The following is a 19,345-nucleotide window of genomic DNA, read 5'->3' as shown; positions in this document are numbered from 1 at the left end:
AATATGTCTCCTTAGCAATGTTTCCTTTTTTTTTGCTTTGTATAATATAATGATTTAAGCTTTTACAAAAAAATAATATATTAAGGTCCACAACTTAAGTGTAATAAATGCATGTAGATGAATTTGTTTTATATAAAATAAATTTCCTATTGGATACGGTTAATTAAATTGAATTGTGAGGAAAGGGGGGTAATGTGCAACGCGCAAAAAATTAGTTTTAAAAAAACATTTTGTACATCTCACAAATGTACCACCAGTTAAAAGTTGGAATTATTCCGATATTATTGCCAGTACTGAAAATCTGTAATGTACGTAATGGAAATTTAAATTTTTAGTACTGGCAATATTGGAACACAGCCATAGTAAATTGTCACGTGGATTTTCACGTGAAGATTGGTAGATCAAAAGTGATCAGAACGCATCTACTGGTTATTTTGGACACAATCGTAGATAACATGGAATGCGTTCCGATATTATTGCCAGTACTGAAAATCTGTAATGTACGTAATGGAAATTTAAATTTTTAGTACTGGCAATATTGGAACACAGCCATAGTAAATTGGCACGTGGATTTTCACGTGAAGATTGGTAGATCAAAAGTGATCGGAACGCATCTACTGGTTATTTTGGACACAATTGTAGATAACAAAAGTAAAAAATAACAAAAAAGAAAATTATAAAGGTGATATTTTATATATTAATTAATTAAACGGTAATTGTCTAGTTTAGCGTCGTCACCTCTAAAATCGATGAGTTTAGGCTCATCGACGCGGTTTTACACGAAACAAAAGAATCTGGCAGAAAAAGGCGTCGTTCTGCCTTTTGCCCCGCGAAGCGAGATATTAGCGATTAAAGTTGACGACTATAGGTTTGTTCGCGTTGCTTGAAATCCCCAAAATTTTTTACACTTTAAACGAGATAAATATATACTCGAGCATTGCAGAAAAAGAAAGCGAAGATGTCGAGAGTGCGAAAAGTGCAATTAACGCGAACAGGCCCTATCAGGTTATGAAGTCGCAAACTCATGTGGTGCAGAGAACGCTTCACACGCACGCACACGCACACACACATATACGGGGGGTTGCAGGGGGGGCTTTTGGCCCCTTCCCGCACTCACCCCGTCCAAGTCGATAATTCATGTACATTGTATTGGAAATCTGCAAACATATGAATTTTATTTTGTTTCTTATGCACATGGGGTCCCCAGTGTGTGTGTGTGTGTGTCTGTGTGCGCGCGCGCGTGCATTCTCTGGCATTCTCTACACCACATAGGTTTATGACTCTCCACGCAAAACGAGATGCTCGAGATTCTCGTTAAATACACACATTTGAATTTCGCGCACTTTTTGCATACTTGTGCCTACAAAGGCTGTGTTCCAAAATTCACTGCCAGTACTGAAAATTTATAGTATATGTAACTAGTATATGTAACGTGGACTATAGATTTTCAGTACTAGCAGTGAATTTTGGAACACAGTCAGAGCATGCATCTACAGCTAAGGAGCATGCAAATGTGACCACTGCGCATGCTTATGCTGTTACATATTGTCGGTATGACAGATATTCTAACCTCGTGAGTAGTCAACTTTAACGATTAATATCTCGCTCTACGGAGCAGAGCGACGATTCTTACTTACAAATTCATGTTCTACGAACAAAAATACACATTATTGTGAAATTTTAATCAAATCGGTGAGGTGTGAAATGTCTCCTTCAGTATTATCACAAACATTTATTAATATTGCTTATAATAATTATATTAATTAACGTTTTGTCGGTATGACAGATTTTCTAACCTGAACAGTAGTCAACTTTAATCGTTAATATCTTGATCACTTCGCGAGGCAGAAGGCAGAACGACGCTTTTTTCTGCCAGTTTCTTTCGTTTCGTGCAAAACCGCGTCAAATGAGCCTAAATTCATCGATTTTAGAAGTAACGACGCTAAACTAGACAATTGCCAATTAGACATTATATTGGTCCTTTTAAGGTTACAAATTCTTTAACAAAGTGATCTTTTTCTTATTTAACCAATGGTTTATTCTTTTTTGCTGCACTGCTACACTGGTGCAAGTTAGAATAAAGAAAAATATATTTTTGTCTCACTTTAATTTGTTGCATTAGTGCACCAGTGCAGCTGGAAAAAGAACAGGGGCCCGATTCTTGAAGTCATTCGCAAGAGAAACGTATTCGCAAATTCTGTTCTTACAGAAAAGTTGAAAATTTATTGGCTATCGTATGGCTATTAACCAATAAACTTACAACTTTCTGTTAGAGCGAGTATTTGCGTATACGTTTCTCTTGCGAATGAATTCAAGAATCGAGCCCCTGCCTAATAGTTATTTGTGCAACAAGTGCGATGAATCGGCTAATTGCCTATAAGTGCGGGAAATGGACACACGAACCAAAGGCGAGTGCGTTTATCCGCACGTGTGAACAATACCGATCCACACGTGTTGCACATATTTTTGTTACCAGTACCTCGAAATGTTGATCTTTGAGTATGAATTGACAGATTAGAAAAGGACCATTTTCAATGCATAGGTAGCGAAAAAATATTTTTCTGTCACTCATCATATATTATTATTATAAATATGTATGGCACAATTTTCTCTCTCTCTCTCTCTCTCTCCTCTCCTCCTTCCTTTCTTTTCTTACTTCTTTCCCTCCTCTCTTTTCGCCCTTTTTCTACATTATAGATTATAGTAATTTTTACAATTAACATATTGATCAATGTAATAATGAGATAATATTAGGTTTCAAGAATATGGGAAAATGACAAATATCGAGCAATCAGATATACTGGACAAACAAATTGCTGTAGAATGCCAGATGATTGGAATAGGTTCTTATACATGTATTCTTCAAGAAAAAATAAAAATTTCCTATAATGGTGTAAAATTTAGCGTACCTTTGTTACAAGATGGTAAATAAATTTTATTTACAAGGCTGCCTTCTCACGCAGCGAAGAAAACGAAAAAACGGAACGCAGTTCTTGTTACGCGTAAAGAAATTCGATTTTGTTACATTGAAAACTGTGATTAGTACCGTTTCTTTTATCTACTTTTCCATTTTCTTCACTGCGTGGAAAGGCAATCTAATGCGATAATTTCTGTAAATAAGAATTTACAAGATTTTTGAAATTTTTTAAAATATTTTACAGCTACACGGTTTGTTACTTTAGACGTGAAGTATAATGATATAATTAGGCTTTTGATTCACTTTGGAAATACTGAAAATATTGAAAATATTGGAAAATCGTCAATAATATTTATTTATACGACTATAAAAGCAGGAGTTATGATACGTGAATTATTAGGAATGCATGATCCAAAAGGTCCATATTACCATCCTGCTGGAAAAGGAGGTATACATGATACATATAAACGTTCTGTATTTTAAATAATTTAATTTTCTGTACAGTGGACTTTTTCCCCTCCTCGTTAGAGCCACTTCGACCGACTCCGATTAATTTTAATCATTGATTAAAGAATTGTCTACAAGATAAAAATTCAGTGACCAATTGTATTTCTGGCAGTGTGATAATTCTAATCTAATCTTCAAAAATTTAGTTAGTCACACTGAATTATTTTGTTATATTAGGTACCCTTTAATCAACGATTAAAGTTAATCGAAGTTGGTCGAAGTGACCTTTGGTATCGTAAACTATCTCCCTTCCAAATGCACTCGGCGCACGTGGGTAGCATAAATAGGGGAGAGATTGCAATTCAGTCGCGTATCTAAAAACCTGTGCTGCAAGTTTGAGCTCGCGCACACCAGAGAATTACTCCCCAGACATAGGCTGCATTCGTTTTTGATGCTTACAACAGTTGTAACCATCATTTGTCCTCATTTAATATTTGATAAACAATAAGAATTAAATGATGCTTACAGCACCGTAAGTATCATTTACAACCAAAGCGAACGCAGCCATGATACTGCGGCATGGATAGATAGAGCACAGTGTATGTATAGTAAATAATTCTTTAGTGTGTACGGGCTCGAAATTGCAGCACAGTTAGAAATCATGACCATTTCTTTAACCGTTACGATGTGTTCGTGCAAGTTTCGCGTGAAATTATAAATAGAACTAATCAGGACTTCAAGACTACGGCCCTGAATCTCACGATTTGAAAGAACCGTAATGTGGTTCGTATCACAATAAATGTAGTAAGTCTTATGTAAGAAATTGACCCAGCATAATCTGATAATTAACTATAATTAATTATTTTCTTACGATTTAAGGGTTACTACATTTGTTGTAGACAGATCATAATAGTACACTTAGAATCCTTAAACTCGTGCTATTGCGTAAGTTGTACTGTATAGTTTCTACACATATAATTTAATAATTCTGAAAAAGGTATTTTTTATTTCTACAATTTGTTTATACAAATATATATGTGTGTGTAAAAGAATTCATAACATAAATTCTTATACAGACCTGAAATAATACTACCTTATGATTCTATTGCTTTCTAGATCATGCACATAAACGTATTACTATATTACTAGACAAGTTACCAAAGGAATCACAAGTACTATTAACAAATTTATTTTCACGAGAAGTTAAAAAAATAGTGGAATTAACCACTAAAGATGCATATAATGTACTTATGAGAGCAATACCAAAGAATGTATGTATTTGGTTAAGTTATATTTTATTTAATTGTACATAATAATTTATATACTATATATGTACATATCTATTTGTTTTTACAGTATCAACAATTGGATATTACCATGCAGAAGAGTAAAAAATTAGCAAATGTTACCATTGTTGATGATAATGATGACGTACAAATGTGAGAATCTTATTTAATAATTGAATATCTTTTTAATAATTGGATGTTTGATATATCAGATAAAATATATTTTATAATCTTATTTATTTAGTATAAATTTATTTTATTTTTTATTTATAATATTATAAATTTGCAATTGTAATTGTTGATTATTTTTAAGTTGAGTATTTTTCAAAATGAAAAATTTGTTTTAGAATAACTATATATCCACCTCCTCCTGCAAAAAGAGGATTTGTCATTAATACTAAGGATTACTTGTGTCTTGCACAAGGCCAGTACTTGAACGATGTGATTATAGATTTTTACTTAAAGTATTTAACCTTGGAAGTATTAACAAAATTTGATCAGCAAAGAACTTATGTATTTAGTTCGTTTTTTTACAAACGTTTAACTAGTTCATATGATCAAGTTACTGAAAGTGTAGTACCAAAAACGCTTGCCGCCAAGCAGCACGCGAGAGTACAGCAGTGGACTAAGAATGTTAATATATTCGAGAAAGATTTTGTTATAATTCCTATGAATGAAGAGTAAGTAATCTTGTAATTCCAATATAAGATTTAAATATAAGATTAACAAATATAAAATACGGTAAGTTTCTTTGTTTGATGTTTCGGTACTAAATCCATTCAGGATTATTGATAAAGATCTTAAAAAATTAGAATTGATATCGATATATTAGATAAAGAAATTTACTCAATATTGAATATATATCTGTCACAATCTAGCACAAATATAACATGTGTACATTTACGTATATGTCTAGCATTTATATCTATGTTTGCTGGACATTGCATATTTGAAAAGTCCTACTGCACATAAAATTAAAATTTTATCTCGTGTACTTTCGTGCTTTACGCTAATTGAAATTTGTTTCATGTAAAATTGAAAGTATGTAACGAAGAAATCAACTAATTTTCTAAGAGACAATTGTTCTATCTCTGAATAAATGTGATAAATAATCTAAATATTTATTCATTATATTTATTCATTGTTTATTCAAAAATGGAACAATCGACTCGACTCTAAGGCTGTGTTCCGAATTTTGGAACATAATTCTCATGACTTTTAATAACATAAACAAAGATATTATATTGTTTATAATATATAATATTGTTTATAGCTCACATTGGTACTTGATTATTATTTGCTTTCCTGGATTAGTTGGAAAAGTTTCTACTTGTATTGCGAAAACTAATGAAAACAACATTTATGAGAGTGTGCAAAAGAGCAAAAGAATAAAAATGTCCACAACAAAGGAAAACCGAAACGAAGAAGTTGTCGTAATTGAAAATAAAAGTCAAACCAATATTAAACTTAAAGAGCAAGAAAAAATTGTCAAAATGTAAATATTCAAATTAAGCACATGATGTAACTTGATGTAACCCCTATTGGGATTCTAATATTTAAATAATTTAATTTGTAGTCCCTGCATATTAATATTTGATTCGCTTGCTGCCACTAATAGAGTACATGTAGTTGATACATTAAGGAATTATTTAAGCTACGAACATGTTGTCAAATTTGGTATAAAAAAGACATTTTCGAAAGATACTATTATGGAAATGTATCCGAAAGTACCTAGACAAACAAATTGGACCGATTGCGGATTGTACGTATTGCAGTATGTGGAAAGTTTTTTCAAGGTAAGCATATTAAAATATTTTAATGGTTTTTATTATGTTTTACTTTTTATATGTTTGCATAAATTATCATTGTAATTATGAATATACTTCCCTTTTTAGAATCCTATCAAAAATTATACTTTTCCAATTCAAAGTTTAAAAACATGGTTTGAAGAAATTGTTGTAATAAGAAAAAGAGAAGAGATATCTAACTTATTGATTACATTGATGAATAATACCAAAGGGAACAAAATTATTAATTTGCCTGCTTTGAATTTTCCCACGCTAAATGGCAAAATAAAAGATCAAAAGTCAAAGAAACGTTGTTATTACGTAGAGTAGAAAATAATTTATTAGTCTAATTAAAAAGTTCGATAGCGCTGCTCTCAGATAATTAATATGATATAACGAGTGTTGTAACATGAAAATTATTTTTCTATATTATATACATATATATTGATTAATATTATATATTTATTTGTATTTTCTATAATTCTATATAATCGATATAATAAATTTTTTACGCGCATATGCTTTTCATTAAAATATCTGAAAAACATTTCATTATTTATGAACATAAAATTCCTAATTTGTAATTAAATTTTCAACCAATTTAAAAATAAAAACTCTAATTTCTAATTAAGTTTGCAATAAATTTATAAATTGGAATTTTTATTTTTATGAATATTAGTAAAATATTATTCCAAAATTTCAATGAAACATGCTCTCAAAAAAGTGTTCTTTGTATTAAAATATATTTTTTGATTTACTATTGTGACTAATTAGTTACCATGTAAAAAGTTAATTTTATTATGGAAATAAATTTATTCATAAATTTTGAACTTAAAACCCAGAAGTTTTGATGCGGATTTTTTAATAATTAAGCACAAGGAAGAATTGACGGTACTTGTGAAATATTCTTGAAAGGTTGCATTTGATTTGGCGCTACATTTCATCCCTGTTGTTTATCAAGAATAAATTATTGTTTACAAGCACCGAGCGTTGTAACATACAGATTGACTGTAAATAATACCTATCAAAATGTTTTATTAAAAAATACAAGAGATCACAACGCTTCGTCCAATCGTTACTTCGTCCAAAGTTACTCGCGGAAAGTCACACGAACGTGGGCGCCGGACGCGCGCGGTACGCGCCCGCGCAAGTGTGTGCGTGCACGCACGCACGCGCGATGCGCCGCGTCGCGTCGCGTCGCGACGCGGGGCGACGCACTCACACGCGGACGGAGCGGCGGATCCGAGAGCCCCATTCGATTTCAGTCAGTCGAAAGCGAAAACCCGCTCGGCGTCCACCCCGCCGCGGCCGTGTCGCTCGCACGCGCGTACGCATGCACGCGCGCACGCACGCACGCACGTCTCTCGGACGAGATCCCGTCCCGTCTGTCGGCGATCCGTCGGGACTCCAGGTCGTACGCGTCGGTCACGGGTGGCCCCTCTCCGCAGGGCCGGCGATAGGTCGCGGCGCGAGCCGCGCCGCGTCGCGTGGCATTCGCTGTTTATTTTCATACTAGAGACGGAGGGACGCGACGCGACGTCATATGTCATACGACTGCTGCGGCGGCGACGGCCGTGTCGCCGGCGAGTCGCTCGACGACGCCCTGCGCGGCACGCTACGTCTCATCCACGATGGTTTGCACGAGCTGCTACTCCACGTAGATTCGCAGTATCGCTCATCGTGGACACTTCACCTCGTCGTCGTCGTCGTCGTCGCGTGCCTGCTGCTGCTGCTGCTGCTGCTGCTCGCCGCCGGCCTGTTCGCCACAGGGCGCTACTACGTCGCATCGAAAGTCACTAGATCGCAACGGGAATAGAACGCCGAACCTCGTATCGCCCCGGCGTTCGACGACGACTTTACCAGCATGACGCGCGATAACGAGCACTCCGCTATCGGCCGTTGGCAATTGGAGCACGCAACAACGCCTGAGACGCGAAAGTCGTGCGAGCTGTAATCCCCTCCGGTCGGGAGGTCCAGGCCTTTTTGTATCCCCCGGGAAATGACCCGGGCGCGTCACCGGAGCTTTGCGGAACGCCAGAATGCGGCGGAGCATTCAAGGACTTTGTCGGCTGCGCGCTGCTCGGAGACGGACTCGTACTTGCTGCACTTCGCAAAGTCACTAGAGCGTATCGCGACGGAGTGTAACCCGGCGATACGTGACAGCCGTCGATTTTGTAGTGACGTGAATTATTCCCCACTCCCCCTTCCTCACAAATAAACAGCTATGAAAGTTGTGCAATTGCGTATTTTATATATCGACCTCTGATACTCGTCGCCCGTTTACCCCAAACGTTTCGCGGAACATTTCGTGCGTCGCGTGCTCACGAGGCTCAGGTGTAATCTGTAAACATTCCTTCACGGCCTACCGTTCGCCTGATAATCGCCCGTTGCCCGGGGTGTAGCCCCCCGTCTTTTTCAAAATAAAAGCAAAATCAAACGTTTACATTCGCATTAAGACGAAAATTTATATTTTATTTATTTTTTATAAAGAAACATTTTTGAGAGAATTTTTTCCTGCGACTGAACGATTACTGAATCACGCTTTTCAGTCCTTCCGAAATAGTACAGTTTCTATTTAACGCCCGATGAGATATCCCTTTTCAATCGTCGCGGCGTAGTATATACATATACGATCACAACGATTCATCTCACTCGGGCAAATGTCATGCGCGAGCTTGACCCGTCGGTCGCCTAGAAACGCGCGTGTAAGCATTGCATCCCTTGGCTCGAGTACAACATACACACATCGGCTGCGTATAATTCAAACTCAATCGTCGCGAACTTGTCCCGCAGAAGCGCAATATGGCGGGCGCGGCACCGGTTGTCGCTGATACGATTGGCGGCACGGTGGTCACGTGACCGCGGCAACTTCAGTTCGAACGCGCTGCGGCTATGGTGCGGCAGCGCGAGACGTCGAGCGCCAGCGACACATCTTCTACTGTTATCATCGCCCTCAGCGTCGGTGACGTTGCGGAACCATCGAGGATATGCGTGGATGAACGAGCGATCGACACAAGAGGATGCGACGGCGGCCGACGTTGCGCCGCGACGACCCGCATCCTGTTGCCTGCCGATTCACAACAAGGTGAGTGCGCGTCTTCACGCGCGCGGCCATTGTAGCCGCGCACTTTTCGTTGTCCAGAAATTTTTGGAAAATTTCAGGACAGAAAATTAAAATATAAACTGGCATATTTGTGCAACAGTTGTGTAATGATTATTGTTAAATTTCTTGCAACTTTTCTTGTTATATTTTGCGTTCTTATTTGTGATTTTGCTTTTTTCAAGAAGATTCTTTACCATAAAAAAGTTGAAGGGTGTCACGTAACTTTCTATTTATATATGTGTACTTTTTAACACGAGAGCTTTTACACTATCTTTAAAATAGTAAATAATGAACAAAATTTAAGTAATAAAATGATAATTTGTTATTTAATATTTTTTTTACAAATAATTTTTTTAATACTATTAATAAATATTAATGTAGAAAAAATGGACAAAGAATTATTTGTAATAAATGTAATAAAAAGTTGTCACATTTTTAATAGTACAATATCATATTAAAAAAAAATTATATAATTTATGAATATTTCATACATTTACACAAAATGATAACATAAAATTTTATTTTCTTTTATTTCAAAATGTTTTGTATAATTTTATTCTTTCTGATAAATTTAGTTTTTTATAGTAATACAGAAAATACAATTTCTTAAAAATACAATTTAAATTTTTAGATTTTGTTTGAAATGAAATCATTTAAAACTTTTTTTCATAAAACTTAACATCAAATATACTTGAAAAAGTTACTTAAAGAAAATTGTATTGTCAAATGTCTTATTACTATTAATTATTAACTTATTCTGCAAGTTTTTTTTAAGCTTGTGAAAAGATTGAAGAACTTTAATAAAAATTTCAATTTATTTAATTAAAAATACTATCTTAGCTCAAATCTAGCAACAAATGAAAAGGTACCTTTACTCTTCGCCATAGATTCTTTGATCGGTGCGCGCATTCGTAGATATCCACCTAGTAGTTGAGTCAATTGTCGCACGATGTCTCTAGATATAATAAAAACAGATTGAGCATATTTAACATCCAGGTAGTGAAGATCAGATAGAAAAAAATATGAAGCAATTATATTGTATTTCTTTCTTTCTCCGATTCATGCAATTGCCTCTTTCTTTACTGTTTTTTGTTTCTCTTTCTATGCGATCTTTGGGTTTCGCACTTTACACTCGATCCATCCTTTCTATGTCTATGGCCTCGCCGCGATAGTCACGTGAAACGCGGCAACTTCAGTTCGAACGCACACGGTTACGATGTATGATGGAACGTCGAATGCGAGCGGCATATTTTCTACCGTTGTCATCTCCCGTTGCCGTTGATAGCGCGAATACATCCGGAATATGTGTGACTGAATGAACGATCGACGCAGAAGAATGAATCAACTGTCGTTCTACAGGTATCTGTGGTATAGTATCGCTATCCGATGCTTATCGAGCTTATACGTCGAGTGCACGCGTTCGTTCGCGTAGCCATTTTTACTGGCCGCGCTTTTCTTTGCACGGACGCATGGAGGTTAGCGACGAGATTGTACAGAATCATATTCAGTACGTAACACTCGGCTAATGACTTATTTTCGAAAACGCTTTCTTTCCCTTCAATTCGTCTTGCGTCGTCACGCGACGTGAATCAGGTTGAATTTTATATTCTATTCGTATACTTTGACTTCTTTTAACAATTATCGTATTGAAAAACTATTTTCTCTGAATGTTGTTTTCTAAATTTCTTAGAGTGAAAATACTCCCACTACAATTTTTCGAATAATTTTCCACTCCAATGAGTTATTTTTCGAGTGATTTTTCACTCTAATAAAAATTTACCCTATTAAAGTGAATTTTAACTCTTATTGAGTGGAAAATTACTCGAAAAATTGTAGTGGCAATATTTTCACTCTAACGATCGATTGTTCCAACTTTTTGGTAAACTTACCTATTAGATAAATGTATGTTTGTCTTTATTTATTTGAGAAAAGAAATGAAGATAAACACATGCTTACCTGGTAGATAAATTTACCAAAAAGTTGGAACAACCGGCCCTTAGAAATTTAGAGAGTGTATATGTATAAGAATGAATAAAAATCGTAAAATACAATTTATTTAGAAATTTTCTATTTTTTAGTTTTTATAGATTGTGATATACGTGATATTTGTATGTGGAACGTACGTATGTTATGTTAAATATGTTCTACATTTTTACAATATACATCGAGTAAAAATATCTAAGAAAAATAATGTAAGTAACACGATGTTAAACTTCTTATTGGTATATATTTTGGAATTGAATCTTGTACCAGGTTATTAATTAAAATTTTTATCCGAATGCAAAGGTGGTTGCAACAAAAATTAATTTTTAGAGGAATAACTTAGGTTTCCTACATGTGTATTTTGTTACTTATAATTAATTTTAATTGTTTTTATATGAAATACAAGTTTTTAATATCATTTTTTTAATTATTTAAAACGTCTTTAAAACATTTACGACACTAAATTTCAAAAAAAACTCTGAACGGCTTAAAGTTATTCTGATTTGGTCATTACGTAGGTTTCATTAGCTTGAATATATTTAAACGTTAATAACAAATACTATTATATTCTACGTATGAATAAACTTAGCAGATTTTTAATGTCATTATTATGAATAATATTTATTATTCATTATAGAATAATAATTAACGCAAAATACGATTTCCTCCAAATTTGGCTGGAAATATCTTTCCGTAACGTACAATCGACTGATCGATCATTCGCGAGAGGTCGTGCATTTTCCTAATTGTTATAAATAGTTAAAAATTTAATTATTATCGTTTTTTGCGCCTCACGTCTAAACGCAATGTACGATTTCCTCCAAATTTGGCTGGAAATATCTTTCCGTAACGTACAATTGACTGATCGATCATTCGCGAAAGGTCGTGCATTTTTCTAATTGTTATAAATAGTTAAAAATTTAATTATTATCGTTTTTTGCGCCTTACGTCTAAACGCAATGTACGATTTTCTTCAAATTTGGCTGGAAAGATCTTTTCGTAACGCACAATTGACTGATTTATCATTCGCGAGAAGACGTGCATTTTCCTAATTATTATAAATTTTTTTAATTAATTTACGTCCTCCCGCGATTAATCAATCAGTCAATTGTGCGTTAGAATAAGATATTTCTAACCAAATTTGGTGGAAATCGTATTTTGCGTTTAGGCGAGAGGCACAAAAAACAATAAAAATTAATTTAAGTTATATTTATAACAATTAGTAAAACGCACGTCTTCCCGCGAATGATCGAGCATTCGATTCGTTACGGAAAAATATTTCCAGTCAAATTTGGAGAAATCGTACTTTGCGTTTAGACGTAAGGTGCCGAAAACGATAAAAATTGGTTTAAAAAATTGATAACAATTGGTAAATTGCAAGTTTTGCCGCGAATAATCGATTATGTGTTGTAATTACTAAACCCTACGCAAATTTTTCAAAGTTTGTTAAAATTTCATAAGTAGGGAATTTTTAACGTTTGATAGAATGGTGTCTCCTGGAAACGTCTATATCACATTCGGCTTTGGCCGCTCGGCGTTTGGCTGCTAGCTTCAGCTACATTCAAATTACTTATTTATTTTTCCGTTAATTTTTTAACTGAAAAGAAATGTACTATTTTGGCATAAAAAATTTTCAATTTAATGTTACGTTTTATTAATTTTTGAATTAATTATTTAAACTCTGACATGACGGATTTATTCGAATTTTTCTATTATTTATTTTTAAACTTGAATAATATACAATTAGATAGAGAATCACAATAGAAACAATATTATAAAGGGCTTGTTAGTGCTAAGCAAAAATAATACAATATGCATGTTAATATATCGAGTCAAGACAAAATTTCTCTAATACGTTATAATTTATTAAATTAACATTATATAATTATAAACGCGACTAATAACACTGTGTTGAAAAATGTTCAATTTTGAAACGTTTCGACTATACTTAGTCCTCTTCAGTCATAATAAATTACCAATTATGTTTAAGTTCACACATATTGGTAATTTGTTATGACTGAAGAGGACTAAGTATAGTCGAAACTTTTCAAAATTGAACATTTTTCAACACAGTGTTATTAGTCGCGTTTATAATTATATAATGTCTATTTAATAAATTATAACGTATTAGAGTAATTTTGTCTTGGCTCGATATATTGACCTGTTTATTGTATTCTTTTTGCTTAGATAGAATGTTGTTTTTTAATAATATTGGTTAAGCAGTTTTTTATATTTAAATGAAAGAATTGCGCGTTAATAATTGCTATTACTATACATATTACTTTTTTTTCAAGATTCTTAATATATTAATAACGAATTAAAAGACTGCACTTTACTTTTATACGTTAATGAGATCAGCGCGAGAGTAATTTGAAGCATGTCTATTTTATAATATATGAATCGTTCGGTATCATAGAATAGCACGTTCATGCCGATTAAAGTACCATATTTGAGAATTGATGGTATTCTTAAATGACGTAAATTCTTATGGAGTGCAGTTCAAAAAGAGTTTTTCATGAGAGTATTTTTATCGGTGCCATAAATACCATGACAGTAAAACGTAAATTTTATTATATCTTTAGGACAATCATAAAAGAAATTTTTTATATAAATTCTTAGTGAGAACATTTCTGAATCAATATCTAGCTTGAGATATAGTCTCAAATATTGTAAAAAATATGTATAATTTTAATAAACAACAATAAGAATATAACGATAAGTTTTTTATAAAATTTTATAATCTTACGATTTAAATCAGTAAAATAATTTTTATATTTTTATTGTATTATTTTTAATAAAGTCTTTAAAATTAAAGTGAATAATTTACTGCACAAAAAGTTAAAATGAAGTACGAATTCAATTTTGATATAATGGCATACAACATCAAAAATATTATTAGCTAGTTTCTTTTTAAGAATTTATTATTTATGAATGACCTGTAGGTCTTAAGTTGTACACAAATAAATATATCAGATAAAAAATTTATTTAATCTAACAATTATTTATCTTAAAATATAGTTTTATTCTAGATTTGAAAATTTATTCGACAGTTATATTTAATAACGAGTAAAATTTAACTAATTAACGAAAGAATTAATTTCTTATTATTTTATGTAGTCTTTTAAAAGCTTATTTTCTATCTTTAAAAAATTAGCAATTTTAAAAACTGGATCTTTTAACTCTGAAATTTGTCTCACCGAAATAAATTTTGTGTATCGTTGTTCGATAACATTTGATTGTTAAGTTTTTAATATTTCGAAATATATCGAGTTATCTTAGAAATATATGACTATTTATTACTCTAATAATGTAATTAAAATGTTATCTATACAATATGTGCAAAATCGGTTGGAACGCTTATAATGCGCGTTGCTAAATTTGGCTGTCTTTGAACTACATTTTCATTGACGATTCGTGTAATCGGAGCGAGGTCCCAGAAATCTGTATACACAAACGCACGAATTAACGAGTTCCGTAAGTTCGAAGGCCTACTGCAAGAAGAGGCGTTGCCATCATTTTCGCCTTGCGGAGGTCGGAACGCTGTGCCCCGTAGCACACAGCTCATGCATGCGCAGACTTCGAAGTAAACACAGAAATAAACGTGCCAAATGGATCGGTAGCGGACGCGCCGGAGAGAAGGCAGAAAGACGGAAACACGGCGGTGGACGGAATACCACGTGCTCTTGTGCGACGACTTCCTCTACCCGTGTACAAACGCGCATATAACGAAAATAGACGCAGGAGGAAGCGACGACCGGAGTGAGACTTTTTAACAAGATACGCTCTCGCACCATAGAGACTTTGTTCTCGATATAAATCGAAGCACAATGCAAGATTTGAAATTAAAATTTCAAATTTTGATAGTACGCACATTTCCTCTCTGTTATTTTTTTCACGGGTATTAAATAAAAATCAGCTAAAGTACGCGGTTACTTTTTTGAGACGAAAATATACATGGATTTTGCTAGATCATGCATGGAGAGCATTTTAATTATATTTATTATATATTGTATTTTTTAAAGATTTTTATTTTGTTTTCTCATACATCATTGACAGAAAAGGATGCTTGATTCAAATAAATATTTATTTGAATAGTACTAATAACATATTTTATAGAAAATTAATAATATTTTTTTTAAACAAGTAATACTTTCTATAATTTAGAAAATATTACTTATTTGGAATTAATATTATTAATTTTTTATAAAATATGTTATTAGTACTGTTCAAATAAATATGTATTTGAATCAAGCATCCTTTTCTGTCAACAGTGTGCAACAGTGTTTGGATTTACTTATTTATTTTAGTATTTATTTATTTATTTATGATTAAAATATATATTTTTTTAATATATCTTTGAGAGAGATATAAATAAATTATTTTGGAGTATATGGGATCATTCACGTCGTAGGTTGATGATCTTTGCGATTTGCCGATCGTATTCCACAAATGTAGATTGTTAATTAAAATGTTAATCCATAACTATCGCGATGGGTGGCGGAAGAGGGTACGATGACCGATCAGACGTGTGTGTCAGGAGAAGCCGGAATAAAAATATCAGGTTTGAACGACTCTGCACTGGAATTTTACGATACACCTTATCCAGTTTACGGTGCCATTCGTCGTCGTAAACACAGGATTTTTTCGCTCGTTATATTCAGCTTTATTTCAAAGAATGCAACGCGCGCGATGCTCTTCGTCTGCATACTCGATTATCTTTCTCTCGTGGTAATCTGCGGGGTTTGTTAGCGGTGATTTTTCAAAATAATCTTGAGTATAATGGACATTTTTTAATTACGATAACTTGCAATACGTAATTTTTATATATACTTAAGTTTTATTACTTATAAGACAAAACGAGTTAATGGATTTTTTAGTAACTCACTGAAACTTTCAAATACATATATACTTGACAGCATAATTCTTTCATTAATGAATAATTAAAAATCCTAAATTGTTTTACATTTTACGTTTTGCTGTGCTTTTTGTATAATATACAATTAAATTTTATATTATTTAGGCAACGAACGTAATTTTTTTCTATTGAGAGACAGAGCGAGAGAGAGAGAGAGAGAGAGAGAGAACTATCTTTTTATAAAAAAGAAATATTTAGTATTATTGTAATCGCTGTGGCAATGACGATGCATTTAATTATTCCCATGTCGAGCTAACGCAATATATCCACGTATGGTGAATGCGTGCACACGTATGAGAAATGATTGACAGAAAGCCAAAGCAACAGCCTTGTCATGAACAATTAAGTGCTGTCGCGGATGCGTGTGACGAAATCGGCCGCATATTTCTCTCTCTCTCTCTCTCTCTCTCTCTCTCTCTCTCTCTCTCTCTCTCTCTTTCTCTGTTTTTCTTCTCTATCTTTATATCTTTGTAATACAGACACTCATGTACCCACGAGAAGATTATTTTCAACAGCAGATGCCATTAGAATGCATGGGTTGTGCGCCCGCGGCTGCAATATTATTATAAAGTCCATAACGAGTGCTCTGCTCAGAAAACTTTAATATTGACAGCATTTCTTTCGTTAATGATTAATTATTTTAAGTATTAAAAGCACTGTTATTAGTGCCTTCTACATACAAAGTAAGTAATTAATCACTAACTAAATAAATACTGCAGTATTAAATTCCTTTAAAGATATTCTGTCGCAATAGCAAAGTTGTAGAAGTGATTCTCTCGTTATAATTGTAACATCGTAAAATGTGTCATCGTGTCAATGATTAAAAATTTATTATCGAGTTCAATATTGGGAAACTAATTGACACTATACATCGCCAACTTTTCTTGTCACATATTTATTAAAGATTATTGGCATTGCTGTTTCAATGTGATATCACTAGAATCGAAAAAAAATTGTACAAGTCAACAATGGGTTTTAATTTAACTGTATTTTATTTCTTTGAACAACATGCCGAGACAAAACTCAAACTGACTCATCTCGAATTGAACATACATTTCATTCAGAGATTCGAATTTATTACATATTTTTTTATGAGAAGGGAGATTATTGTCTCGATTAAACATATTTGATAAATGCGCTAGAAATAAGAACGGTCCAACAAAATGACTCCGTATTATTTATATAGTGAGAGGCGCCGTTTCGATCAGCTACAAAATTAATTACGCGACAGGAGGGAATTAGCTCTAATTGACCTGAATATACGCAATCGCGATCTTATTATATCTTCTTGTAGATGTTGTAAAAAAAAACTTTATGAAGATTGGGAGCATTTAGCTCATAGAAATTGTTCTAAGCCGCTTAATTATGTGCTTCTTCTTTCATTCTCTTTAATTGTATTAGGAAATGTGTTTTGAAGTTTTAAATTAGAACAAATATAAAAAAGTGATATTTTTTGAAACTGAAATTATATTGATTAGATCTGAATAAATATTTTAAAGAACTTTAAAATTTATTCATTAAAAAATAGTATTGTTTTGTTGTAAGAGAAAGCTAGAAGATTAAAATTAAATCTAAAATAATATAGAATGAATGATTAATATATTATATTTTGAATGTAACGTATGATAACGATAATATTACTAATTCTAAAATGCTCATGATTATGTATAAATTATTTAGACATATATTCCTCTGTATGAACATTTAAAGTTATTTATAATAATTAAATATTTAAATGTAAATATTAAGGAGTATTCTAATATATTTGATACTGATACTTGAAATATAAATTAATTTAATTTAATATTTATATTATTTTATTAATAAATTAATAAATAACATTTATTAAATATTTATTTATAAATTAATAAATTAATTTATTTGTGTTACATATTGTTGTTGAAAACAATTAGTTACTTTTTAACAGTAACATGAAAGAAAACCAGCGGAATACGAAGTAGCTTATTTGACTGGGGAAAAACACGAGTTTATATTGTAAAAAAAAAAAAAAAACACGTTTCACAAGAGTGAAAAAGAGAGGCTATAGTTCTATTTCTCGTTCTACCAAGCGTGTCTGAATATACCGCAAATTCAGACGCTCCCTGTATTCAGCATGCGGCCGAACAGGCGGCATTTTATCGGCTGCATGTGTGTCTACGCGTGTGTCGCTCCGGCGCGCGGCGTTCGACTCCACTTCCAGCGTACACAAACGTGGTTTAACGAGCGTGAACGCATGCACGAGGCGGCGAACGCGCAGAAATGCCGCGAACGCATGGAATAACGTCGCCGTTTGAGAGGGCGGCGCGATTTCGCGCTCCGCGAGATTTTTCCTAAAAGCGTCGTCTTTTTTAATTGCAGGCGACACGCCCCACCCTCGCTTTCGACCAGCGGCAACGTGGTGAGTTCATGTTTTCTCCTCTTGGCATTTTGTGTGCTGCATCGTTTCTCCCCTCATCTCTCTCAGGTATTGTGTTATGATACTTGTCTTTTTTTTGCTTCTTGTTCTACCAAAATAATATATTCAATATTTTTTGAGGTAAAGATAAACACTGAGCTTTGCCAAATATTAAGACAAAAGTTGCTCACGATTGCGATGCTTGAGCGATAGATTTTCTGTAATTGTTTATAAATAGTTGTTATTGAATAAATCTCTTTAAAAGTTTTTGTCTTTCTTTATCTGTTTAAATAAAATGAGATATATAGGATAGTTTTTAAGTATTCTAAAAGATCTTAAAGGATAATTTCATTAATTCAAGATGAAAATTTTACATGACATATCAAGCGACTTATAAGGGAACCTCGCGAACCGGAAAATTCTGATTTTAATGAAACATTGCATAAATGTAGAGGGCATAAATACAAGAATTTAGAAATTTTTAGTTGGTGCTTATAAATAGTTTAAACCAC

General features: G+C 33.3%; 2 protein-coding genes across 7 annotated transcripts in view; both read left to right on the top strand.

The window, feature by feature from the left end:
* Positions 1 to 96: 96 nt before the first annotated feature.
* LOC105839771 (sentrin-specific protease 6) lies at positions 97 to 6,914 on the top strand. 6 transcript variants are annotated; one of them, XM_036288790.1, is made up of 9 exons: positions 97 to 1,551; positions 2,755 to 2,924; positions 3,162 to 3,365; positions 4,481 to 4,635; positions 4,721 to 4,803; positions 4,998 to 5,330; positions 5,924 to 6,145; positions 6,227 to 6,446; positions 6,546 to 6,914. In XM_036288790.1, exons 2-9 carry the CDS (start codon positions 2,774 to 2,776, stop codon positions 6,765 to 6,767), a joined length of 1,590 nt encoding a protein of 529 aa, XP_036144683.1. In that variant the 5' UTR covers positions 97 to 1,551; positions 2,755 to 2,773; the 3' UTR covers positions 6,768 to 6,914. The 6 variants fall into 6 exon arrangements, with proteins under 6 accessions (XP_036144683.1, XP_012541756.1, XP_012541758.1 ...); XM_012686302.3 differs by having other exon boundaries at positions 97 to 1,573; XM_012686304.3 differs by lacking the exon at positions 97 to 1,551 and adding an exon at positions 1,582 to 1,697.
* A 2,498-nt stretch (positions 6,915 to 9,412) lies between these two features.
* LOC105831359 (solute carrier organic anion transporter family member 74D) overlaps positions 9,413 to 19,345 on the top strand; it is a 154,158-nt gene continuing 144,225 nt past the window's right edge. Inside the window, exons 1-2 of the mRNA XM_036288788.1 lie at positions 9,413 to 9,522; positions 18,797 to 18,836. The gene's annotated coding sequence lies outside the window, so the exon portion shown is untranslated. The remainder of the gene's footprint in view (positions 9,523 to 18,796; positions 18,837 to 19,345) is intronic.

This window comes from Monomorium pharaonis, chromosome 6, assembly GCF_013373865.1.
Source record: "Monomorium pharaonis isolate MP-MQ-018 chromosome 6, ASM1337386v2, whole genome shotgun sequence".
Lineage (NCBI taxonomy): Eukaryota > Metazoa > Arthropoda > Insecta > Hymenoptera > Formicidae > Monomorium > Monomorium pharaonis.
This window is presented reverse-complemented; position numbering and strand designations above follow the sequence as displayed.

What these genes read in the sequence shown, in the direction of transcription:
- LOC105839771 (XM_012686302.3), top strand. Translation starts at nt 1,527, where the DNA reads ATGCTTATGCTGTTACATATTGTCGGTATGACAGATATTCTAACCTC. An exon ending in GATAATGATGACGTACAAAT is followed by an intron (nt 4,804 to 4,997) that starts GTGAGAATCTTA and finishes AATTTGTTTTAG; the next exon opens with AATAACTATATATCCACCTC. An exon ending in ATGTGGAAAGTTTTTTCAAG is followed by an intron (nt 6,447 to 6,545) that starts GTAAGCATATTA and finishes TTCCCTTTTTAG; the next exon opens with AATCCTATCAAAAATTATAC.